The 27189-nt window shown below is 37.7% G+C and overlaps 1 protein-coding gene across 1 annotated transcript in view; it reads right to left on the bottom strand.

Annotated features, from left to right (window-relative positions):
• Window positions 1-2118: 2118 nt before the first annotated feature.
• LOC126365886 (helicase SKI2W) overlaps window positions 2119-27189 on the bottom strand; it is a 155122-nt gene continuing 130051 nt past the window's right edge. The window contains exons 17-19 of the mRNA XM_050008586.1: window positions 27001-27185; window positions 16397-16540; window positions 2119-2415 (exon numbers count right to left, since the gene is read on the bottom strand). Of these exons, the coding sequence (XP_049864543.1) occupies window positions 2200-2415; window positions 16397-16540; window positions 27001-27185 (545 nt within the window). The 3' untranslated portion in view covers window positions 2119-2199. The remainder of the gene's footprint in view (window positions 2416-16396; window positions 16541-27000; window positions 27186-27189) is intronic.

The raw sequence follows: 27189 nt of genomic DNA, 5'->3' as shown, positions 1-27189 counted from the left end.
CAGGAGTAAATGTATTGGGAAGTGAGTGTAAGAGTCCTAAGCTCCTTAAGAAGGCTTCTGCAAGCTGTGTAATTATCTACCTTATACAGTGTTATTACTAGTCATGTTGACTCAACACTTTATTTACTTTAGGTGTTCTATACCTGATGGTAATTCTATACAACAAGAGGTAGAGAAAATATGCAAAACAAGCCAAACACTTCTCCATAAGTCATCAAAATGGGAGAAGCTTCTAAAGGGATAAGATCCTGATCAGAGTTTTTTGATTAGCTTATCCACACTTTGTCTCAATTTTAATTTGTTATGCAGCTGGATTACAAGGAATTTTACAAAATGTGCTTCATTTAGTGTATGACTATTAATGTATTCTGGTGCTAAAAGGCCACTATTGCTTTCTAAAATTACACAATATGATTATCTGCAAAGTTAAGGTTTAAATTGTTATCTGTTATCCACTTACAGGCCTGTTTAGCTATTACCTAAGCCTGTCTGCTAGATTTGAGTTTGGACCTTTGATTAGTGTACTTGTATCATTAGCAGTCATTACGGTTTTTGAATTGTTCTTTAAAACTGCTGGAAAACCCTTTATGTAGGTTAGAAACAAGAGTAGGCCCAGTACCGAACCCTACAGCATTCTACATGTTATGTCCCCCACAGTGACATTATTTGCATGTCTGAGATACTGTCTGTTGATGAGACCTCAGCTTTTGTTATGCGGTTGCAAGAGGGATGCCACTGAAGCTATCAGACTTCAGTTTGCTGAGTAGAATTTTATGAGCCACACAGTCAATGGATTTGGTAAGATCACAAACTATATCAGCAGGATAAATTTTTTGTTTAGTCCTGCTAATACTTCATTTGTGATGTTCTGTATTGCTTTCTGTGTAGAGAATCCATTACAAAAGCTAAACTGAGATGTGATTAACAAGTCCCCACATAAAAAATAGCAGAGGTATAATAAGAAGTTACTACTTAAGTACAGAGTATACATTTAAACAGGAATGAGAGATGTTACTATGTGACCAATTTCTGTAGACATGAAAGCAACAGAAGAACATAAGGGATTAAAAATAAATTTTTAAACAGAATATGAAACTATTAAAACACAAACTGCCAGTAAATTGAAGTGAAGAACTATTTTAATAGACTATTTATAATTAATAATATTAATAGGTAAAGAGGAAAAATATCCACTCATGAAAACGATGTAGTAGAAATTTTTTAAAAATAAATTAAATGATAAAAAGAGAACCAGTCTAAACTATAAGTGTACAGCAATTAATATTAACTACTGGAAAAACTAAAAAATTGTTACCATTCAAACAAAAAGTCAGCTTATTTGGTATTTAACAAATCAACACTGCTGTTGACACTTCGCTTGCCATTCACAGATTTCTCAACACATTAGTCTTCTGTCTGAAGTACAAACACTTGTTAAGCTGAAATGCAATATAGCTGCATTTAGTACTATATTGAGTCACTAGGACATGAAGTCTTCTCTAACACCAGTTTTTGCAAACTTTATGTGGAAAACATCAGTTCCCTTTTGGAATGAAACATATTTGACAGTAACAGGCCTCAGGGCAGCAGCACTGATTTTTCTCCAACCCTGTGATTCCCATTCATAACAGTTGTCAAAATATGCATGCCTAGTTTATCACAGGCAATTTCAGTATTTTTGTTGAAGTTCTTGAGTACTCTGAAAATGTCAAGCTCTCGATTTGTTGGTATTGTTCCAGACTGCCCATGACAGTTCTGAGATTTTGCTCTAGCTTGCACACACTGTTCTCACATTCATTCAAGAATTTGGAATAACGTTACAACCAGTCTCAGTTTCTTCATAGTCATGTCTGTGTACAAAATAGTATTTCATGTGCAGAATTAATGCCATGACAGTCAACTTGGCTGTTTCACTGGTGACAAGGGGATTTTGATATTTGCAAGAAAAATGCAATGACTAACCTCTGCCTTATGACTAGGCACAAAGATGGAGAGACAGAACGTAAAGAGAAACATGTACACTGTAAAAATGTTATGTTGGACAAACTGTATGGCAGTTAACAGATGGCCATATTAGGGATGACAAAATTGGGAGGAAGGATTCACTAGCACATCAAATCAAAACATTGAATAAATTTATTTCTTTGTTTTGTTAATATAATTAACAATAAAATAAATAGTGTACAAAATTTACAGTCTTTAGAACACTGACATTCCACTAGTGTACAAGCTCGCAGCGAACACTATATCACGCTTTATAGCATTTGCTGCTTCTTCCATTTTCTGACACAAAACTGTGTCTCCAATCATTGTTGCTGCATCTTTGACATCACGCAATGTATCATTCAATCGCTGAATGCATCGAACAATTATTCCCTCCTGAACATCTGTCATCTCCATGATTTCTGCAAAAGGCTGTAAACAAAGTGAACAACATACTAAAGTAGATGAAAATAGTCATTGCTTTAAAATTTTGACTGACTGAGATTAGAAGGATAACATTTTACATGTTTCAAATTCTTTGTCTTGGGACCAGCTCAAATTACTCAGTGGTGTATTCAGTCAAGTATTACACTAGGAGAAAGAGAGGGTGAAGTTGTGATCAATATGACCAGTATGGTACATTAATGTAAGTCTACTTATGCTATTAAGAAGAGATTCTAACTACACTTGACAATCCGAAGCAGTTGTAAGCAAACACCTTAATTAGCTTAAATTTTCTTCAGTGAAAAAGGTGGCTTCGTTTTCAGTAATAATATCCACCACCTGTTTGTTTCCTTCTACACATTTCACACTTATAAACGAACAGATATTGATGGACTACTGTTATTTGCACTGCAAACACTGTATGCATACTTTAATACTGACATTATTTGTTATCGTATTACTATGTCCCTTCTACAAACATTTTTGGCAGGTCCAATTGCAACCCATACTGCTGCAAATTGGAGAAAACAGAAAAATTCAAGTTGCACTGAAGTTTCTACAGTTCCACCTCCTTCAAATACTTTCACGATAGCTGGCTTTAGTCTAATGCAATGTGGACACACAAATAAGTAACAGAAATACATTGATTCTTAATTGCTTAAGTGCCTAGTTCAAGTCTTAAGTTAATGCCGAGTTCAAGTCTTAAGTTAAAACTCTGTTCAAAAACAGGTCACAGGAAAACATGGGAATTTATTACTCTCCTGTTATTCTTTCAATTCTGTCAAAAGTTTTGGAAAAAAGCAGCTGCAATCTATATTCAAAATATTATTGTAAAATGTATTACATTAAGTAACCACTTTGTACTGGTTGGTTGGCTGGTTGATTTGGGGGAGGGGACAAAACAGCGAGGTCATTGGTCCCATTCGATTAGGGAGTGATGGAGAACCTAAATCAGGATGCCCAGATGCGGGTTTGAACCATTGTCCTCCTGAATACCGCTTTGTAGGAAAAAGTACTGTGGAAATAGTGAAAAAATTGGTTGAAAAAGTAAGTAAAGCATTAAATCAGAGGAGTAAATTTGTAAGCATATTATACAATCTTACAGAGACCATCCGATCAGTAAACAAACCCTAGTTTATCTAGAAATTAGATAACTATGAAATTAAGGGCACTGTTCTTCATTAGCTTACCTGCAAAACGAAACATACAGAGTAATTATCACTTTGAATGCAGTGAATTATTATTCTACATGGAATGCAGGACCACAAGGTGTGCCTCAAGGCTCCATCACAGAGTCAATTTTGTTTATAATCTACATTAAATACTTATCCGAAAATATAAATTCTTCATCAATTCTGTTTGCAGATGATAATTGTGTGTTAATATAAGTTAATATGCATAAAATCTTCTGTGTTCTATTGTGAAAACCCCGAAGACCACAGACAACAGTACAATTCAGAATCAAACTTTCAAACTACCGGGATAATTAATGTAAGATCTAACAGCCAGTCAAGGAGACATGATTCATAATAGTTCACTACAAATTTACTGGTCTTGAATATAAAGAAGAGTTAAGTTGATTATAGCAATGCATTTGAATTTCGTGGCCTACTAAAATTTTATTTTATCTATCTTCTTCTTTATATTGTGATTAAGACAAACTTATAGGTACCCCAGAAAGTAAATCAAATGATCAGGAAGCCATTGTGTGGGAGAGAACTATGGCTGAGCACGCAGTTTCAGTCATTCAGTGAGCTGAAGCATGTATGCGATGTCTTTCCTGAGCATTTGGCTGGGGTTCTAAGGGATTCTCCACACCTTGGAGCTGCAAGCTTAATGAGGCACTGCTCGTCTAGCAGTGCCGTATGAAATGCAGCAGACACATATTGAGAATAAAGGGAAGGCTGTGAAAATGAATAAAATTCCTAGGATTAAATTTGATCAAGAATTTAAGCTGGAATACACATGCTGAATTTCTAGCAAAGAAATTAAGCAATTTTGCATTTGAAATGAAAATACTAGCAAATGCTACTGATGTCAACACAAGAAAAATAATTATTTTGAATTTGTCATTAGGTGTGTTATAGTTTTCAGGGGAAGTTAAAAAAGCAATCTCAGGTACAGGAGTTGTAGAATGAAAAATATTAGATGTGTATTGTACAGCCAAAGAATTTTGTTTTCCATTACTTCAGAAACTAAAGCTTCTAACTGTGCTCCCTACACCTTTATGAAATTTAAACAGTTTTACACAGCAGACCATAATTATTTGAGGAAAACTTTATGCTTCCTACGTACTAAGTGAATTTATAAGCATGGTCATGGGGTATGAAAACATATACTAAATCAAATGGCAAAAACAAATTCATTGTGACACCAGATCCACCATAATAAGTGTACAGAACAGCCTGAGGGAGATACATTGATATTTAGTACAAGAATTCATAAACTGATAATTTAAGTAAAGTGTCACTTTGTATTAGATTTATTTAATAACTTTCTTTTACTATATTACTTTTAGATTAGTCTTTCTAGCATTGGTTATACACCACTTGTATGAAGTTTTATTACAAATTTCTGACATATCACCTGTACCCTAATCATATGGTTCACATGTGTATACTATGCAACTAGTAAATCACCATTCACACAGTTCACAATTCTCATTTTATGAAGATGGTGAAAGAATGATAAGACAGTTTTAAATGTTTGGTAGTGACCAACTTTTACTGAGAACACTGAAAGTATTGACACACTACAACTAGTCACACTAAATCGGTGTGATGTATTACGTAGCCAAATGAAAGGTTGCAGGAAGGGCAACATCTGAAAACTTTATTGTCACTGCAGTCAAATTTTAAATGCATTGTGCCTTAGAATTTCACAGTGGACTGAAATGTACAATAAAAATTGATTTTACAACTAACAACTATAATTTGATCATCATCTTCCAGCATGTCAGTTATTGCCACTGCTTCATGTAGCATAAAAAGAATAAATCCTGTATTCAACTGCCTCCTCCACCACCCCCCTTTCCTCCACAGCATCAACCACTTCTACATACAGACTCCACAGGCAATTGTACAGTGTTTGTGGAAGGTACCTCATATCAGTATTAGTGATTTGCTGTCTTAAGCCATTTGCTTATTGCATAAGCAAATAATGAGTATCTATACACTGAGGTGACAAAAGTCATGGGATAGTGATATCCACATATACAGATGGCAGTGGTATCGCGTACACGTGGTATCAAAGGGCAGAGCAACCATTTGAACTCAGGTGATACACATGAAAAGGTTTTCAGTGTTATTATGGTTGCACAACATGAATTACTGGCTTCTGACTAGGGAATGGTAATTGGTGTTAGATGCATGGGACACTCCATTTTGGGGACTGTTAAGGAATTCAATAATTTGAGATCAACAATGTCAAGAGTGTGCCAAGAATACCAATCTTCAGACATTAACTCTCACCACAGATAATGCAGTGGTTAATAGCCACCACTTAACAACCGAGAGCAGCAGTGTTTGCATAGAGCTGTCAGTGCTAACAGACAAGCAACAATGTGAGAAGTAACAGCAGAAACCAATATGGGATGAGTGATAAACTTATCTTTTAGGATAGTGCCATTAAATTTGGCATTAATGGGCCATGGTAGCAAATGATTGATGTGAGTGCCTTTGCTAGCAGCAAGACATTACCTGCAGCACCTCTCCTGGGCTTGTAACCCTAGACTGTGGCCTGGTCAGATGAGTCCCAATTTCAGTTGGCAGGAGCTGATAGTAGGGTTTGAGTAAGGTGCAGATCCCACAAAGCTATGGACTCAAGTTGTCAACAAGGCACTGAGCAAGCTGATGGTGGCTCTGTAATGGAGTGCACTGTGTTTACACGGAACTGGGTACTTTGGTCCAACTGAACTAATCATTGATTGCAAATGGTTATGATCAGCTACTTGAAGACCATTTGCAGCCATTCATGGACTTCATGTACCCAAACAATGGTTAACTTTTATGGGTGGCAATGCACCCTGTCAACGGACCACAATTGTTTGGCCACCCAGATCATCTGACATGACTCTCATTAAATATTTATGGGACATAACTGAGATGTCAATTCATGGACAAAATCCTGCACCAGTAACACTTTTGAAGTTATGTATGGGTGTGGAAGCAGCATGGCTCAATATTTCTGCAGAGGACTCCTGATGACTTGTCGAGTTTCTGCACTACACTGGGCGAAAGGAGGTCTGACTTGATATTAGGAGATATCCCATGACTTTTTTTCATCTCAGTATACACCTCTGTATGCATGCTAATGTGACTTATCCTATCATCATGATCCCTAAGCAGGAAATACAATGGTAGCATCAGCATGGTTTCATAGTCTTCCTTGAATACCGGTTCTCTAAATTTACGCTACAAAGTTCCACAAGAATTATATACTCCTTCTTCCAAGGATTCCCATTTAAGTAAAGCATGCATTTCTGTTACTCTACACTATCTAGCATCTTGTATGAAATTTCCTTTATAGACGCGGTGTGCTTTCCAATAGCACTTTGAACAAATTTAAGCTTTTCATTTGCTTTCCCTCCTGCTGACTTTACATGCTCACCGCATTTCATACAACTTGTTAGTATCACTTTCACATTTCAGAATAGATGAAGTATTATGACGCCAAGGAAATTCAGGACATGGTGTTCCAATTGACTTCCCAAGGGCATGCCACTGAGACACAGCTGACCCACAGAATGCGTATGTTGTTACATCATCACATGGCAACAATCTTGTAATGACTGTCAACACAGTATTGCACCAAGTGGCGGTTCATTCCCTCACTGCCAGACAGCCAAACAGCCAAACAGTCACCAGGCTATTATGCACAAGCGGTAATTGAGCCACCTGGCAGAGGTCTGAGTCAGCATCAATAACCAGTGGCTACTGGACCCTCCAGCAATAGCTGGACAGCCATCATCATGATCAGCTCACCATTTGTATGCCAAAGTCTGAAGTTTGGGGCGCTGTGTTACCTCACCTTTGCGCTACTGCCTAGTGCTTTGGGCTTCACAGGTCAATGTCTGCTAAGTTGCAGGAGTCCTGACCATCAGCTCCTGCCTCAGCACCCAGTGTGTCATCACTGCCAAAACACCATGCTGCAGTGCATTGTTACTTCCCACGAGTGAGAAATTGACAATTGACCATGCTGTAAAGCATGGATGGCATGTATTGACAATGGGATGCACCATGGGACAAGAATACAGAATTGCATCTGTTCTATCCTTGTTGGAACAACTAGGAGTTAATAAGTATACCACCTGCCTTGTTGGAGCCACCTTCATCTCTGATGGACTCCTGCATTTCTTGCCAACCCACTGAACCCACGATTTCCAGGTGGTAGCGCCGAATGACATCCTGAAAACTACTTGCACTAAAACTTTTTATACCTACTTGCTTACACAGGATGTGAGATGCTCAATATATTCCCCACAATCTTGTAATTGGGTATCGTCAGAGTCTTCCTCTTTGGTAAAGCCATTATTTTGCAACTACCCATATTTAAAGAAATCTGTCATTAATTACACCAAGCAGTGATTTTGAACAAGTTTTCTGCACTGACAATTGTCCACTGACCTTACTTTTGTGTAGACAACAGCATCATCAGGAAAAAATCTTATAGTGCTTTTGATCATTCCTGATAAATTGTTTATGGAGATGACTACAGGCGCTCTTCGTTTTCTTTGGGGAACTTAAGATGTTACTGTCATTTCTGTTCAACATTCAATATTCACTATACCACAATGGGTTCTATTAGTTCTATATTCATTGAATCAATTATATATCTATGAAGATACTATGTATGATAGTGTCTTGATTAGTAGTCAACCATGCACTACAGGGTTCCACCTGTTCACCTGCATTTACTGTTGGCAAGATGCAGTGTATAAATAGGGGAGGCTGTGATACATATGAAGTACTTTTCCTGAATCCATACTGAGAGAAACTTGTTTCCATCCAGGAACATCATAAAGTGTGACCTTAGAATATGTTCTAAGATCCTACAGCAGATAGTTATCAGCAATACTGCTCCATAATTCTGTGCATTCAATCTTTTATGGTTTCTAAACAGGTGTGGTGCACTCTTTTCCAGTTGCACAAGCCTAGTTGCTGCACAAGACATTCTCGAGCTGGGAAAAGAGATAATTTTGAAGCACATTCTAACGAATTCGACCAGGGACAGGTACCTTGTTTGGTTTTAAGTAGTCTCTAATTGTTTTCAATACTGCAATACTAATAGATATACCCCTCATTCATAACATTTGGTACAGTAGGGTCCTTGTTTGTAAATACATTTTTAAATACAGGATTTAGAATTTCTGCTTTCCATTTGCTATCTTCAGTTTCAATACCAGACACATCCATGAGAGATTGAATGGAAGGTTTGGATCCATAAACTGACTTTACATATGACAAGAATTTCCTACAATTTTCTGATAGATTTTTCAGCATCATCTATGAAAACTATTGTAGGCTCAAGCATTACACTTCCAATGAATGGATGCATTGCTACTACATTTTCTTTACATGTTTCCCTACAGCCTCTTTTGTAGTAAGATAGCCGTCTATCTTTTAGTACTCGATACATATTTATCTAGCCTGCAGTTTATAACATCTTTCAGCTTTAACCACAATTGTTCTGCATTTGCCAGATCAGAACTAAATGTTCTGAGTTGTTTTTATATACTTTTATGACTCAATCATGAAAATTTTTTGCAATGCAGTATCTGGTATGGACCAGCCAGTGGTCACTATGAGACTAAAAGAAGGTGGTGCTCATGGAGACGTAATGCCACGATTGTCACGAATGGCAAAAAGGAGTGTGGTGGAGAGTACCTTATGTACCTCTGTCTCCCTCCCTCACTCCCTTTTTCTGTTCTGGTTGTGAATGGTTCAATGGCTGTTGACGAGAATATGTGAGAACTTGATCACCTAAATTTTACCAGTGTGCTTTTTTCACAAGATATATTTAAGAGGAAGCAATATATTGGTGAACTCTTCTAGGAAAGTATGCTCTCTCAATTTTTACTGCGAACTAAATTGTAATGCACAACACGTTTTTTAGTGTCTGCCACTGGAGTTGGACAAGCATACCTGTGACACTTTCACGATAACTGAATGAACCTGTGTTGCAACGAGTTGTTCTTCCTTGAATTTTCTGTATTTCTTCGATCAAGTCTACGTGGCACAGGTCCCAGATTGACAAACAATATTCGAATATTTGTTCAATGAGGGTATTGTAAACTACCTCCTCCGTGAGTGGACTACACTTCCCAAGGGTTCTTCTAATAAATCTCAATCTGGCATCTGAATTGTCTGTAATTATTTCTGTGGAGTCATTCACTTTAAATTACACATTATACATACTCCCATATATTTAACATATGTGACTGATTCCAGTGATTGTTCTGCAATTGTGTTTTCATACAATAATAGATCATGTTGACAGGCAATTGTCAATCCTTGTACTAAGTATAAATCCTCTGCAGGTGTTTGAGCATTTCACTACAATTCTGTAACAACAAGCTCATCTGGGAAAACCTTCATCCAACTTCTGACTTTAACCACTAGGTCATTCATATACATCTTGTGAAAAGTAATGGTCTTATAACATTTCCTTGAAGGCCGTATGAAACTTTTATGTTTGAAGATTTCCCTCCATTAGGACTCACATGCTGTGTTCTACTTGCTTGGAACTCAATTAAAAATTTGGTCTGATGATATTCCATGGATACATATTTTGCTCATTAGGCATCAATGTGAACTACATCAAATGCCTTCTGAAAGTTAAGGAACACGTATAAACATGGGCGTCGAGATACACTGACTTACGGGTCGCTTGGACTAACAGAGCAAGTTGAGTTTTACATGATTGTTATTTGTAGAATCCATGTTGATTCTTACAGAGAAGATTTTTGGTCTCCAGAAAAGTTATATGTAATATGCAAGCATAAAATGAATTCCAAATTTCTACAGAATACTGGTGTCAGCAACGTAGACCTGTAGTTCTGTGTGTCTGTTTGGCGATCCTTCCTGGAAATGTGCACATTTTTCCAATCTTTGAGAATGCTTCACTCCTCTAGCAACCTACAGTACACTGATGGTAAAGCAAATTCTTTTACATACTTTTTGTAGACTCATATAGATATCCAATTAGGTCCAGTCATCTTTTTTCTGTTGAGATATTTCACTTGATTTTTCTGTCCCCCATTCACTTATATTGACATTTGTCATTTTGACATCTGTGTAATGATTTAAAGGAAGGTACACAATACAATTGGACTTCAGTATTTCAGTCTTCTCTCTGTCATCCTGTTTAGATGCCATTATGATCACAAAGTGTCTGGACAGATGGCTTTGACCATGTTACTCTTTTAACATGAGTCTTTCAACATAAGAATTTTCATCACACCAGTAGACAGAATTTTATTTTTGAATTCAGTTAATGCTTCTAACATGGCCCTCATTATGATAATTTTAGCTTCATTCAGTTGTGCTGTTCTACGAGGCTTTGGCTATGGTTCAATCTGCGATGATGCTCTGTTTTCTTTTGTAGTAGCTTTCCGACATTACTGCTTAACTACAGTGTGTCTTTCACATCCCTAACAACATCTGCCTAAGTTTTATTGTACAATAGTGCATAATCTTTAATGTCATTCATTTATACTCAACATCTTTAGCCTCAGAGATAAATGTTTCATCTTGACTCTTCAAGTAATCTGAAATGTGTTTTTTCTCATATCTGCTAAACACAAATATTGTTCTACCTTTCTTTACGTTCCTAGATTAGATTAGATTAGATTAATACTTGTTCCATAGATCATGAATACGACACTTCGTAACGATATGGAACGTGTCAGGTTAATGAAAGATGTCTGTACAAGATATTACATTACACAAAATATTGCATGATACCAATGCTTAAGTCAGTTTTTTTCCTTCCCTTAATTTATATCTAAAAATTCAGCCAATGAGTAGAAGGAGTTGTCATCTAGAAATTCTTTTAATTTATTTTTAAATGTTGGTTGACTATCTGTCAGGCTTTTGATGCTGTTTGGTAGGTGACCAAAGACTTTTGTGGCAGCATAATTTACCCCCTTCTGTGCCAAAGTCAGGTTTAACCCTGCGTAGTGAAGATCATCCTTTCTCCTGGTGTTATAGCTATGCACACTGCTATTACTTTTGAACTGGGCTGGATTATTAACAACAAATTTCTAAGTGAATATATATACTGTGAGGTTACTGTGAGGATCCCTAGATCCTTAAATTGATGTCTGCAAGATGACCGTGGGTCATTATTCTGATTACAAGTTTTTGAGCAAGGAATACTTTTCTATTCAACGATGAATTACCCCAGAATATGATACCATACGAAATCAGTGAATGAAAGTAGGCATAGTAAGCTAATTTACTGAGATTCTTATCACCAAAATTTGCAATAACCCTAATAGCAGACGTTTCAGCAGACCATCAATGTGTTGCTTCCAGTTTAACCTCTCATCAATGGACACACCTAAAAATTTTGAAAATTCTACCTTAGCTACAGACTTCTGTTCAAAGTCTATATTTATTACTGGAGTTGTGCCATTTACCGTACGGAACTGTATATACTGTGTTTTATCAAAATTTAAAGAGAGTCCGTTTGCTGAGAACCACTTAATAATTTTGTGAAGAACATCATTTACAATTACATCACTTAGTTCTTGGTTTTTGGATGTTATTACTATACTATTTACTGCTGTATTCTGTGAAAAAAAAGTGTCAAATATTTTTTTGAGGTGGTAGTGGGGGGGAACTCTGTCCATATTCATCTCCGAAACTGTAAAACACATCTCTTCTACTGTAAGCTCTTTGTTTTCCATGTTATGGGAGAACATAGTATGGACAAGAACAAGAAAAAAATGTCCAATAAATATGGGCTCTAACATGCATATCTCATGGGGTATGAGCACTTGTTTATCTGTGAAACAAGTCTCTTCAGCTGAACATGTGCTTGTGTGAGAAAATCCTGCACCTGAACTTCCGTACAATCAAAGACGGGATGGAACTTCAAACAGATTTATTAACTCTCCACATCTGCAGTGTTACTATAACAAGAAGAATCACAGAATCTCTGCAAACAACAAAGAGTAAAAATCGGTAGTTGCTCTGCTATTCTCAGAGCAAATATGGTGCATCGCTGCACGCGAATCACCGTGCCCCTAGCGGTGAAAACGCTCGGCGTAAGGATGGCATTCTACAGTCTTCATTTTGCACTTACGTGTGAACTTTGAAATGACTATTGCATGTGCCGACTGCAGTGTCAGTGTGTAGTAGTCACTATAGGAACCCCCTTGGTGAGAGTGGAGCGTGGTAAGTCTTCTCTGTATCTGTCCAGAAAATGAACATGTCTTCCTGAGCGAGCCATGCAGTTTGCTTCGTCTTGATGTGGTTGAAGTAGTAGTGAAATAAGAAGCTGGATTGTAGTCTCTTTCTTCTCTTCTCTTCTCTTGAAATCTTTGGCAGTGAAGTCAGCACCTTTTTGAACATGTAGGCGTCTTAACTCTATTCATTGAAACTGTAGGTTGTTTGCTATTAATGAGAATGTCCATGGTATGTAAACTTCTGCGCAATGCACGGTGTGGTTCAGTGTAATGTTGTTGCAGTGGCAGTTTGACAGCATCTGTGTGAAGCATAATGTGCGTGCATGTGTCCAGATTTTTATGCATGAACGTCGTGTGCTGTCTGTACCTAGTGGCTTTCCCTGGTTTCATGTGGTCCACAGTCTCCTGTAAAGTATGTAGGAATTGTGGTTGATTGTTAACATTGCATATCTTTGTGGCATTGACGAATTCACCCAGTACACGTGGTGACTCTCGATATACAAGCTCTGTTGGGGAAGCTGCAATGTCTGGTTTGAATGCAGTCCTTAGGCCAAGTAGAACAATGGGCAGTGCTGAAGTTCATGGGGTCCCGTGGCACATCAACCACAATTCCGCACTTTGAAGTGCGGTGCCATCTTTCCAGCATGCTATTACTAGCTGGGTGGTAGGCAGTTGTCTTATGCTGTGAGTATCTGCATGACTTGGCTAGCAGAATGAACAATTCAGACTCAAACTGTCTCCCCTTCGGTTGTTATATGGAGAGGGCAACTGAATCTGGCAGCCGTGTTGACATGAAAGCTGCTGCTAGCATTTCTGCTGAAATGTCGTCAGTAGGTACTGCTTCCGGCCAACGCAGGTACCTGTCGGTCATTGTCATTAAATAGCGACTGCCGTCTGAGGGAGGCAGTGGTCCTACCACACCTCAGTGAATGTGAGCAAAATGCGAGCTGACATCCAGGAACTCCCCTTTTGGAGCATGCACTTAGCAGGTACCTTTACATAACTGGAAAAACAAACAAACTCTAGTCCACTGATGACAATCTCTGTCCATGCCCAGCCACACAAACCTATTTGACACCAGCTTAACCATTGCACAGGTTATGGAGGTTATCAAACACTGTTTGGCGGTACATATGGTCGTGATCTTCCATGCACTAGACCTTGCTAGTTTCACCCGGAATGTCGACCAATGCAATTTTAGCGAATTATTGTCATCGCTAATTACTGCTTGTAGTTCAAGGTCTTCTTGCTGCACAACTGCTAGCTCTGTCATGTTCCATGGTTGGGAAATACCAGATACTCTAGATAAGCGGTCGGCCACCATGTTGGTCAATCCGGCAATGTGCAGCAAGTCTGTAGCGAATTGCCTTATAAACTCAAGCTGAGAGTACTGACATGGTGAGCACTTGTCACTGTTCTTACTGAATGCGTATACCAATGGTTTATGATTGGTATAAACCGCAAAACCCCGTTCCTCAACCTGTGGTCTTAAGTGCTTGATTTGTCCTCTGGTGCAACCAGGATCTGCTTGCAAGCCTTCACACAGTCAATGACACTAAATATTGTTGAGCCAGGAAGAGCATGATTGTAATCACGCAATAATGGTAGTGGGTAGTGGTCAGGAATAGTCATGGCATTCAGCTCTCGATAACTGCCGCATGGACACTGGGCTCCACCTTTTTTACTTACTAGGTGTAATGCTGATGCCCATAGACTGGACAACGGGCAAATAATTCCCTCCTTCAACGTTAAGATCAAACTCTGCCTTTGCTATTGTGAGGAATCTGGGCACTAATTTGGGCACATTCATGCATAAGGATCTGGACACGTTCCAGTCCACCACCACCTCAACCATATCAAGTTGAAGCAGAACGCACGACTCGCTCAGGAAGACACGTTCATTTTCCTGCCATGTACAGAGAAGACTTATCACATTCTGCTCTCACCAATGGGGCTCCTTTGGCAACTACTACATAGTGACACTGCAGTTGGCACGTGTGATAATCACTCGCATCGATGTTCGAAATCAAGACAGTAGACTGTACTCCTTAGGCCGAGCGTTTTCCATCAGAGAAGCTGTTATAATGTCTTGGACCTCTGTGGCATATTGCTGGTCGAGCTGGCTTACAACCAAGGAAAATTTTGTGTTATCAGCGATTATTTCGGTATAGGAAAAGCTTACCTCTACCTGAGCAAACCACAATATGGGACTGTGGACCAAATGGGTGGCCAGGTGTGATTCTGTAGACGATTCCATCGATGTTTGCTAGTTCCATATGGCTAAATTTTGTTGGGGTCACCACTGATGATAGGTATAACTGTGAGAGAAAATCCCACACTTGAACTTCTGTACAATCAAAGACGAGATGGAATTTCAAACAGATTTATTAACTCTCCACATTTGAAGTTGTGTGCAAGCATTACTGTAACAACAGGTCACAGAATCTCTACAAACAACGAAAAATAAAAATAGGTAGTTGCTCTGCTATTTTAAGAGCAAATGTGGCGCATCACTGCAGACAAATCACCATGCCCCTAGCGGCAAAAACAATTGGGGTAAGGAAGGCATTCTACTGTCTTCGTTTCACATTCATGCACGAACTTCGACATGAGTGACTATCCTTCCTCTAAAAATATTTGATGCTTCTTTTTAAAACTGTGTATAATGGTCCTATGATCACCATTCCCTGTTCTACATGAACTGAGTCAAACAGTTTGGGCCTGTAACCAGAAGATCTAAGATGTTACCTTCGCAAGTCAGTTCTCTGACTGCTCAAGGTAATTTTCAGATAAGCAATATGGAACAGTTTCACACAGTTCCCTGTCCTCATTATTTTTCATAATCACTGAGTCTCCCACTCTACAGATATTATGTTGAAATCTTCTCCTAATGTTGTAAAATGATCAGCAAATTTACACATAACATTCTCCAAGTTTTTCGTCAAATGGTACACTACTGTGGCTAATGACGAAAAATCTCTGAAGAAAAACATCAAATCACACAACATAAATTGTATAAGTTTAAGTATTTCAGCCACAAGCGTTCTTCTCCATCAAACATATTATTAAACGTAAGAAACATTAAGTAGGTAATTGTTTTGCGCATTCTCTACATGGATTTTTCAGAGTAGAATTATTATAATTTTAATACAAGCATTAGGTGACAAGCTCTTATTGAACAACACTGTTTTATAAAAGAAACAGATACAGCTAGTACAATATGGCACAGGGCTTCTGAAGGCAATGTAAACAATGGACAAAGTGGAACACCTAAAATTTTGTTACAGATCAAAAGCTTTGCTACAATCTGGTAATCCTGCAAGAATTTACTTTTAGTACATTTCATTCCTTTGTTATGTGATACTTATAAGATATATAACAACAAAAATATGATGTGTCATTACACAGTATATAAAGTCATAGTACTTTCATGAATCACAATTAGGTTACATCATGCATTCTATTAGGACACTAATCCTAGGGAGATATGACTCAATTACTGCTAAACAAAGTTTGAAATACAGCATTATGAAGTGGACATAAACTAAAATGACATACCTTTCCCATTGCCCATTCATAAACAACTTCCATTAGTCCAAAATTAAGTTCTTCAACACTGGACTCATCATCCTGGTTTCCAATATTAAGGCTGATTTCGGCATCCCTTAATTCTTTCTCAGTTTCCATAACTTTCTGTTTGGCCTATAATAACATCAACAATAGACACATCTCTGTAGCAAATATTGCAATACATTGTTTTTAAAAAAATGCCAGCCTTAATGCCAGATCTACAAACTTATCCAATGGTCATTAGCAGACATACATATTTTTATATACATACAATATAAAAAGACCTGTCTCACATTACAACATGGACACAAACTTATGAAGTCATTATTTATGTTTAAATCTCCAGTTTAATAGCAGAAAGCAAAAATGCTAACAATACAAGAAGACAGTTAGTACAAAGCATTTACACAAACCATGGCATACAAGCACAATGACTACAGCCTGAATTTTTATGCACTATCAAACTGTAAAAGATGAATTCATACCTGCTGTGTCATACCATTAAACACACACAACACAATGTGGCAGCAAAACAATAAAAACGGTCAATTTATCGAAATCCTATTAGCTTAGCCTCATTCTTTCATCAGACAAAACATTTCTGTACATAGAAAATGACATTACTATGTCACAAGAAGTGACAATATGTAATTAAATGAAGACATTTCAGATAAAGTCAAGTCAAGTTGAAGGTAATTTACATTTTTTCCTTTTGCTGTCAACTTTATAAACTCAAAATCACGATTTGATCTGATAACTTGGTTCATCTTATTTTTTGTTTCAACACCCACTTCTCTTCAGTAATTGTCAGAGATTCCATGAGTTGCTTTGTTATTGCCACAGGCTAATGTGCAAAATTTGATAGGATGTGAATTGGTCTTTCTTCACACGGTTTTCTTGAATGCCACTTCTGCAAGTAGTATTAGTGGCTTTGAAAGTGTCTACAACCCAAAACTGGAAGAAAAAATAGTTACGGGGCAGTAATGAAAGGCCTTTCAATAGTATGAAGTAAACAGTTGTTAACTCCAATAAATATGGGGGACTGTATGGTCTTTTACCAACTTAACTTCATCAACATTATCATAGTAAAAGAGGGCTGCATTTTCCAGGAACCCAATCTGGTTAAAATAGGTTGTGGTGGAAAAGCTAAATATCTGTGTCTCTCTAAATGTGGCAATACAAATAAGTGCTTTCAAGAATATCTTCAGTAGCAAAAAAGTCAGCATACTGATGTAATTAATACTGTCAGAAATAATATCAAACATTTGTATTTTGTCTGTTGTTTACCTTGTTTGTGCCTTCACATTGTTATATTGTAGGCACACTGTTTCAGCTACATGACATTGCACATAATGCTAAACATGTAACAAGCTTTAGGTTAGCATCAAATATTTTAACTGCTATCCTGGTCTTCATCAAATATGGGGTGGCATCACTTAACAACAATAAGCCCTTTTTTTATTTAAATTTATCACTATGAAGTATACTGACTTTTATGAACATCAACCAAGCTGAAGCATGGTACATGGGCTCACTATGAAGTTTACAGACTGCAACAAAATTTGCAAAACTGCTCATGGTCTGTTCTTTTGGTACAATTCACGGGAAAAAAGAAACCTCCAACAAAGGGGATATGATAAAAATTATTGCAATATGTGTACTGAGGCCATAAAAATGATATACCATGTATATAAAGATCTAAATTAATCTCGTTGTACTGATGAATTCTTCAAAACATGCATTTACTCCCCGAAAAGGCCAAAAGAATAATGAGTAATGGGGTCTAATAAGTAAATGTTGTAGAGGTATTAAATATACAATTTTGAACTGCAAATTGCTGTCATTTTTCTTGCAGCACATTTGAGTTACAACACTTGCAATTGGTAATCTGGCAATATTATGGTGCAAAACAACAGTGTTAGAAAAGACACAGAAAACTTCAACATTTCTTTTATCCATCCTCTGAGCTTCCACAGAGTTTGCACCAACCTCCATTCCTGGCCAAAGCCAGAATCTGCACACTCTTAGAGATGCGCAGTGCACGAGTCAAATTAAGTGATGTACTGCTCTGCGCTTTTATTGACAAAGATTTGAAGGCAAACATAGGTTAATCCTCTGCAGAACTACACTACTAAATCAGCCTAGAAAAGCTTTTCCAGCCTTGTTTTAACCTGTGAGATGATAGAAAATTTAAAAAAGTCTAATAGCTATGCAACTAGTCTTGATCAGTTTCCAAGACCTGACCACTGGACTGGAATATGTACTCCACTAGTGGTTCGCAAATTGACTCCAACTGTATCCCAAACACTTCTGCCAATGACAACCATGAAGAAAAAAATAAGTGTTTGAAGTCAATAGCAAAAATATTAAAGAAATCAACACTTAAATTTTCACAAAATGAATGTAATTTATTGGGTTTAATTAAACTTCGCTAAATCTGCCTCATTCACTGAATACCACCTCCAGGCGGCCTAATTTTACGACGAAGAATGGCAAATATGTAGAAAAGTAGTATTTAAGTGTGGCTTTCATTTGTATGTAATAAAAAAATTTCCAACACTTCATTTATTTTTAATTCCAAAACATAATGTACTTTGTGGGTAGCCCTCGTAATTACTGGTGATGCAGTGTGCACACATGCTCGGGGGTGTTTATTTTGCACAAAATGTGTCAACACTACATGGAATATAGATATTAGTTACCACCAACACTGAAACAGGTCATGCTCATGGATAGAACACATGTAAATCTCTGCACACTGTGCTATGCTGCTAGAGGAGAAATTAATTTTTTGTCATCCTGCATGGCAACTGCAGTGTTCTTCCAGGAAAGACAGCTTTCTCCAACATGAGTGCTGCTCAGACAGACTAAAACTCGCCAGCATTTCATGTCTAGGTCTCTTAAGTGAGCAGACAAAACTGCACCAAGCTCGTGTTTACATACTGGAGTTATTTTCAGTTTATTAAGTGAGTATTTAATTGCAGCTATTAATTGAGGTATTATGTATAATACGTTCCTATGTGTTTAATTTTTTTAGTGTGACATTGACAGTGCATATGTGTTGATGGTGGCAAAAGAACTGGATTGATAAATGTGGCACCTTCCTGCTGTCTATCATTGACATAATATTGTAAAGCCCTGTAAATTGTTTTAATGTCATAAATGACCAAAAAGTTATTGAACTTCTCTCTTCATTAATTGTGTTAGACGTGGAATGCATAAATATGTTGCATTAAAGAATCGCTGGCACTTGTAGAGTGGGCTGCACTGAGTGGAGCCACTTACGAGACATCCACAGTATATCTTGGTGTGAATAAGTCTGATGGAATAAGATTGATCATGTTCAAGTCTAGAACAGTAATCTGCTGTAATGGATTGTTTGAATTATGGTGAAATATAAGGAGTTCTTTAACATCTAGTTGACGTACTTCTATTGCAGAGGGAGCCAATTTAAGCTTCTGGCCCTCTTCAGATTTTGGGAGAGCTGAGGAAGGGGTAATACCCCTCATGTCGTCAAAAGTATTCCAGACAGTGATAGTGGAGACAAATGAAATCAACATTTTTGATTACATATTGATAGCATGTTACAACTGGAAAAGGTTCTTCAGTGTGGAAGACAGTTAACAGCTCCAGCTGTTGAGCTTTTTGAAACAATAGCTCATTTAACAACTGCAAATAAGCACTCAGTCAATAAACTGAAAAGAACCACACTGTACACACATAAGCTCAGTGAAGACTACTTAGGAAAGAGAACTGGATACAAAATGCTGGGGAGTAGTAGTTGTCCGACAACTGAAAAGCTAGCTGGGCTCAGCCATGCAGAATGACTAAGGATCAGTTTCTCCTCTAGCAGTGCAGAACAATGTGCAGAGATTTACTTATATTCTGTCCATATGCATGACCCACATCAGTGCTATTAGTACCTCAAATATGCATTCCATGTGGTGTTAATGGGTTTTGTGCAGGATAAACACTTCCTGGACACATCTGCACACTGTGTCACCAGTGATTCGTATGGTGCACACTGGAGGATCCGTGCAAATTTGTGAATCACCCTATTGATGTAGTGGGGAATCACTTGCTCAACCTCCAGTTTGCAGACTTATGAAGGAAGGTAATACATGAACACAATCTGGTGACCTGCCTTCCCTCACACTTCTACCCCACACAACTCCCCCCCCCCCCCCCAAACCATGTTACAACTCTGGAACACGATTTATCCCTTAATACAGATCTACTGCAGATGTGGTGTCTTTATATCACTCCTGTCTGGAGCCTGTGTATTGGGAGAATGACTCATTCGTGCACAGTGACAGATGTTCTGAAGCAGGTTCAGTCGAGTTCATAGTTCTAATCTTCATCCACCAGTGTACAGTAGCGGACAGACACATTCAAGAAACAGGTCAAGAGAATGTTTTTGTGAATTGTTCTGTTTATTTCTTGAAGGCTTTTTTTTATGTTTGTACAGTTTCGTGTATGTTTTTAGTAGCGTGAATGTGATATAAAGTAAATATGTAGATCATTGTTATACTGACAAATGCTGCATGAACTAGCATGAGAAATTTTTAAGTCTGTCTGAATATAGACATGGGGAATTTTGTATCAAAATATGTTAAGTATGCTTATGGTAAAAGGTAAGCTAATTCGAGTGCAAATGGAAATAGTTAATAATGTAAAGTATAAATAAAATATCAGAATATGAAATATTTATGTCATGAAAAAATACAAACTCGAAAGTGTGTTATTTGTTGTGATTGGTTAGTCATGAAAAGTGTGGACTAACACGGGAGAATAATATTTTTCTATTGGCCTTAAAGAAAATTGACCAATCAGAATGGAGTATTCTTTGTGCGTCTTTTCTCTTAGAGATAGAGAATGGTTAGAGCAGTCTAAGGAGTCCGAGCCCAGCCTTTCAACGGCATGTTTGTGTGTAGTATGAGCTCCGAAGGAAGTTATAGTTGCCGGTTTTAGTGCCACATGCCTCAAAAGTGTTTTAAAGTGAAGGAAAATATATTTCGGTGTGTTTTTTTTTATTATTATAGAAAGTATGGATTTTTTAAGTACTTTTGTGTACGAGAAAAGACAGTAGTTCTGCATGGCATATTGAGCAACGTTGGTAGTGTTACTGAATCAAATGTGTCAAATGTGGATACCAAATTTGGAACAGTACTGGTGGAACAAGATAAATAGGAAACAGTAATGCAGAAAATAGAACCAGGAAGTATGCAAGAAATGTTTGCAGCATTAATGCATTGTATAAAAAATGGACATACTAATTTGGCTGAAACAATTGTTCAGAAAATTAATGAAAAATTTGAAAAGTATACTGTGGTTTAAAAAAAAAAAAAATGTGGGAAAACAATTTGAAGTTGTTAGAAAGTAAAGTGGATGGAAAAATTTCTGAAGTTGAGAATAACTGCCAACAATTCACTAAAACTGTAAAAATTGGATTAACAGATACCTTGAAAAAGTTGATATTGGAAACAAACAAACGGCAGACGTGATAAAAGAAAGTGTGCAGAATGTAGAGGTCAAAATAGTGGTGGTAAAGTCTATAAGTGTAAATGATCACAAATTGTTAGACAGTAAAATCAGTTCTGAATATGCCAAATGTATGAATGAAGTAAAAAGTGTGTCTGACTGAGTGGGTGTGTCTTAAGACAATGTCCTTCAGCTAACTAACCAGGTAGAAGAGGTTGAAAATAGTTGGATGAGCGTAGCAGTAGATTATGCCAAGTTGAAACCAACCTCAGACATGGAACTGACAATAGTGGGTGTAGTTTTGTAGCAGAATTGTCTGAAATATCATATGTCACTAACAGGCAGTTTTTACGTTTTGACCCAACAGGAAATGTACATCCAAAAGAATTTTGGAATGACTTTGAAGGTGTTCTACCTAGTTTGTGGTCAGACAGTAAAAAACAGGGTTCATTACATCTAAATTCTTGGGAGAGCATAGAAGTTGGGGTATTTTTGATGCTGCACAGTACAATACTCTAGCGTTTTTTAAAGAACATTGGGGCAACCTAAATAGCTTCTGGACTGGGGAAAAGTTTAATCCCAGAGAGGAAAGCACAAGAAAGTTTCCATTAAAATGGATGACAAACTTGTCACATTTAAACAATGAAGTCAAGCCAGAACAGATTGTTATGGGTCTGAAAGGTAAACTGCCCATGAACTGGTGAAACCAAATTATTGCAGCTCCGGAGGATGACGTTCATAAATTCATTAGTTATTTGGAGGGAGTTGAGAAGCTCTCGCATGAACAGGAGCAGATCCACTGCAGAATGTAAACTTTAACAGAATTAGTTTGTACTGTGGAAGCAGCAGGAGCAGAGGTGCCGGGATGTGGGGCTATCCAATAAATGATAGGCGAAATAATGGGGAGAAGGTGCACAAGCATCAGTCGTATTCTCAGGTGCGAGAGGATGATGTTGCGTCAAGGTGACAGCAAATGGGGGTAAACATAAGACATGGTACAGAATCCCAGAATCTGTGAAACTAAATGCCATCCATGAAAGGGCTAGCATTTACAAGACGGGAAGTAGTAATTTGAATATGCAAGCAAAATCCTTTGTATGTTTTAGCACTAAACAGGCAGGAATTATATGTGAGGAGCTGAAGAAGGAAGTAACAACAGACAAAATGAGCTACATAAAAATCTGTACATCTAGTGGAGGTTTAGGGGAGTTTTTGGACAGGCATAAACAAAATAAGCACTGTACTGCACACGAAATGGGTGATGTATTAGCGGAAAATGTGACAGAACCTGATTGCCAGGAGCTCTTTAGCAACCAAGTTGAGTCATGTTCTGGGGAAGGAGAAAGTACAGAAGCTGCAGAATTACAGGAGATTAGTGATGTCAAAGTAGCAAAAATACTAGCATCTATAAATGATAATATTTGTGAAGCTATAAGGGAGAGGCAGGAAAATGGTGACCAAAGTGAGGGTCAACTAACTAACAGTAGAAAAAACGGAGAGGGAGAGAGAGAGAGAGAGAGAGAGAGAGAGAGAGAGAGAGAGAGAGAGAGAGAGAGAGAGAATGGTGAAATGCTGGTAAAATTTTTGGAGCTGTCATTAGTGGACAGAATAATTAGTATGGGAGAATAATTAGTATGGGAGAGAAAGTGATGTGGGTAATTCTTCAAAAAACTGTGTAATTTCTGGAAATATGGAAGGTTTAAACAGAAGGGAGGTTGTGAATGATTTGTCGGAATAGGGTTCTGACACTAGCAATGAAAGGAAGGCCAGTAATTAGTATGCAAGTGCGTGACGAAGAAGTACAGTGTTTAGCAGATAGTGGCAGTGATTTAGGTGCTGTGAGTAAAGTTGGTTGAATCATTGCCAAATAGAAATGAACTAGTAATAATGCCAGTAATGGGGATGCGATAATTGTAGCTACAGGAAAAGTTAAAAAAACCTGTTCAACAAATGTAAGTAAAAATAAATGGTGTGCAAATACTCGATAACTTCCTTGTAATCCCTGGTCTATGTACAAAAATGCTAATTGGCATAGATTTCTTTAACCAGTACAAAGGGATATTAAATTTTATTGAAAATGTAGTAATTTTTGAAATACATGGGAAAGATGTGGTTGTACCATTTTTCAAAAAAATAATTTGGGCAAAGAAGAAGTAGCCAGTATGCCAATTAGCTACTGTACTAGGGTGGGGGATGTAGAGGGCTACAATGAGTAAGGGGATGTTGTGGGGGTTGGGGGGGGGGGGGGTGGAACCTGAGGAAGTGATGGTGGAACAAGAAAAAATAGGGAGACCTCAGAGAGCATTGCAACCTACGCAGTGCTTGGTGTTTGACGAACACCAGGTGCTCAAGTTATTGACAATGCTACTACTTCAGTTGCTTTTCATATTGTCAAGCTTCCTCTTCCATCATTCTCAATTATTCAGACTGCCAACTGATACTTACAACATATTGAGTACACTGCACAGACACTGTCCATGGTCAAATATGCTAGTGCAACCTGCAGGTTTAGATGGCATCTGCATTATGTTCAAGTACGTATTTCTTGCAGTGTTCCCATATTTTTGTGTGACACCTATAATAAAACTGTGCAGTCTTACTAATTGTGTTTTTTATAATAGAGGGAAACATTCCACGTGGGAAAAATATATCTAAAAACAAAGTTGATGTGACTTACCAAACAAAAGCGCTGGCTGGTCGATAGACAGACAAACAAACACAAACATACACACAAAATTCTAGCTTTCGCAACCAACGGTAGCTTCTTCAGGAAAGAGGGAAGGAGAGGGAAAGACGAAAGGTTTTAAGGGAGAGGGTAAGGAGTCACTCCAATCCCGGGAGCAGAAAGACTTACCTTAGGGGGAAAAAGGACAGGTGTACACTCGCATGCACACATACACACACACACACACACACACACACACACACACACACACACACACACACACACACACACACATCCATCCGCACATACACAGACACAAGCAGCAAACTCTTTGCCTTTACTAATGTCTGCTTTTGTCTGTGTATGTGCGGATGGATATGAGTGTGTGTGTGTGTGTGTGTGTGTGTGTGTGTGTGTGTGTGTGTGTGTGTGTACACCTGTCCTTTTTTCCCCCTAAGGTAAGTCTTTCCGCTCCCGGGATTAGAATGATTCCTTACCCTCTCCCTTAAAACCTTTCGTCTTTCCCTCTCCTTCCCTTTTTCCTGAAGAAGCAACCGTTGGTTGCGAAAGCTAGAATTTTGTGTGTATGTTTGTGTTTGTTTGTCTGTCTATCGACCTGCCAGTGCTTTTGTTTGGTAAGTCACATTATCTTCGTTATTAGATATAATTATGTTTTTATTAACTCTAGGTGAACTATTCAATCTACATCTGACTGTGACACATCAGATTAATCACCACACAAGCATGTGATTAGATTTTAGTTTGTAATAAGAATATGGAAAATGAAATTTGTACTGATGCAAATTTTGAGCTTAAGGACTGGTAGTTACTGAAAATCTGGCCAGAGCCTTGGACTGGGCATTCAGAATGAGACTATGGCGGATGCTGGATGTGCAATACTCTGTATGGATTATTAGTTGCAACTTTCAGTTTCAGCTTATAGTCTTTCATGTGTCTGCCCTTATCACTCATGAAATTTGTGGACTTGAGTCATGATTAGACTGTTGTTTTATTTAGTGGTTTCTCAAACTTTGCCGATTATTTGAGTGAGGCCAATGCGAACTTGGTGATAGTTTCAATAGTGTTTGTTGAATGAGGATTTTATTTTTTCATACGTTAGCCACAGAGGGGACTTGCATTTCTTTGTGGCTTTTTTTGGACAGTGGTTACTCTGAGTAAGGGTATTTGGTATTTGTAGTGTTGTCTATATGAAATAGGGGCTCACAAGTTGGTCTATGGACTTTAACTTCTCTTCAGGACACTCTTGGTGCAGGAATTAGCAGTCAGTAATTGACTTTGTGTCAGGTTAGTATCCATGATAGGCTCAGAGTTATGTAGCAGCCACTAGTTCATGTGATTTTAGTCAAATATACTTTTAATTTAGTCAAAAAAGCGTGCTTTTTGACTACAGTGATTTATAGGAACTTGCCCCATCATTATCTTAGCAGTTATATACCGCTTACTTGAAAGAAACTGGGTGCAACTGTTTATTAACTGAACAGACAATGATGGATGGAAAATTCTCTAGGCAGTAGAGCGCCAAGGACATTAATTGTGTTTGTATTTTTAGTTGGCAATATGTAAGCCTCAAATTGCAACATTGTTGTGTTGCAGTTTGGCTCATGATTAATATTATTGCATCATTACTGAACATTAGATTTACTGAAGTCACAGGAAGGCCATTTGTGTAAGCTAAGAAAAGTTGTGGACCAATACTAAATTTACAGGACTCGATGTTTTATATTTGCCAAATCACAAAACAAACTTTATATTGCAGTACTTTATGAATTCAACTATCACAAAAAAAGAAAACATTGACATCAACAGTTTTAAAAAGGTCACTGAGTGTTTGGAGGATACATGAATAAATGGATAAATTAGAGCTCTGGAGATATGGAAAAGCTATTTTCATAATATAATAAGGGCTGTGCAGCTGAGTAATATTGATAATGAAATTACTAACATGTTAGTGACTGGGACTCGTTTCCCGAGTCCATATCATGAAAGATTTACTTGTGGAAGTTGTCAGCGTTGTTATCCAAGTCATGGAAGGCAACAGTGAATTTAAGCATTAAATAATGTGTTATTACATTCTGCAGAATGCATAAAAATTATTTGGGGTGAAAGGACAAAGATGATCACGGTGTGAAACTTCTGCCTACACTGTCACTATATAAGTCAGCCTCCTTATGAAATACAAACCAGTGTTATTCATACAAAAATATGTCTATTCAAACAGAAAACCAAACAGCACATAGAACTTGATTATAATCTAATAAATTCCAGTAATATTCATTGCAGCTACCAGTGACTCGCAGGACAAATTACCACCAACAAGTAACCAAGGAAACCTCACAACAGACACTTGAGTAGTTAGTAGATTTTAAGCTAACTGTCTATTTAAAAATAATATATGTATACAAGGATTGGAGCATTCCATACATACCACTGCTAGGGCAGCAGCAGCTACTTCCTTCGGTTCAGTATCAGTCTTTCCTTCAAAGACCAGGCTAGACAGCACGGCTGCAATTTCTGCAGGTCGAAGGTCTGTTAGTATGTTACGTAACACTAACTCTGTGATCATCAGTTCATGATTGCGCATTTTGATAGCAACACGACCTTTCATTTCCACTGC

The sequence above is a fragment of the Schistocerca gregaria genome, chromosome 4 (genome assembly GCF_023897955.1).
Source record: "Schistocerca gregaria isolate iqSchGreg1 chromosome 4, iqSchGreg1.2, whole genome shotgun sequence".
Classification (NCBI taxonomy): domain Eukaryota; kingdom Metazoa; phylum Arthropoda; class Insecta; order Orthoptera; family Acrididae; genus Schistocerca; species Schistocerca gregaria.
The sequence above is the reverse complement of the archived record's forward strand: the minus strand, read 5'-3'. Positions and strand labels throughout refer to the sequence as shown.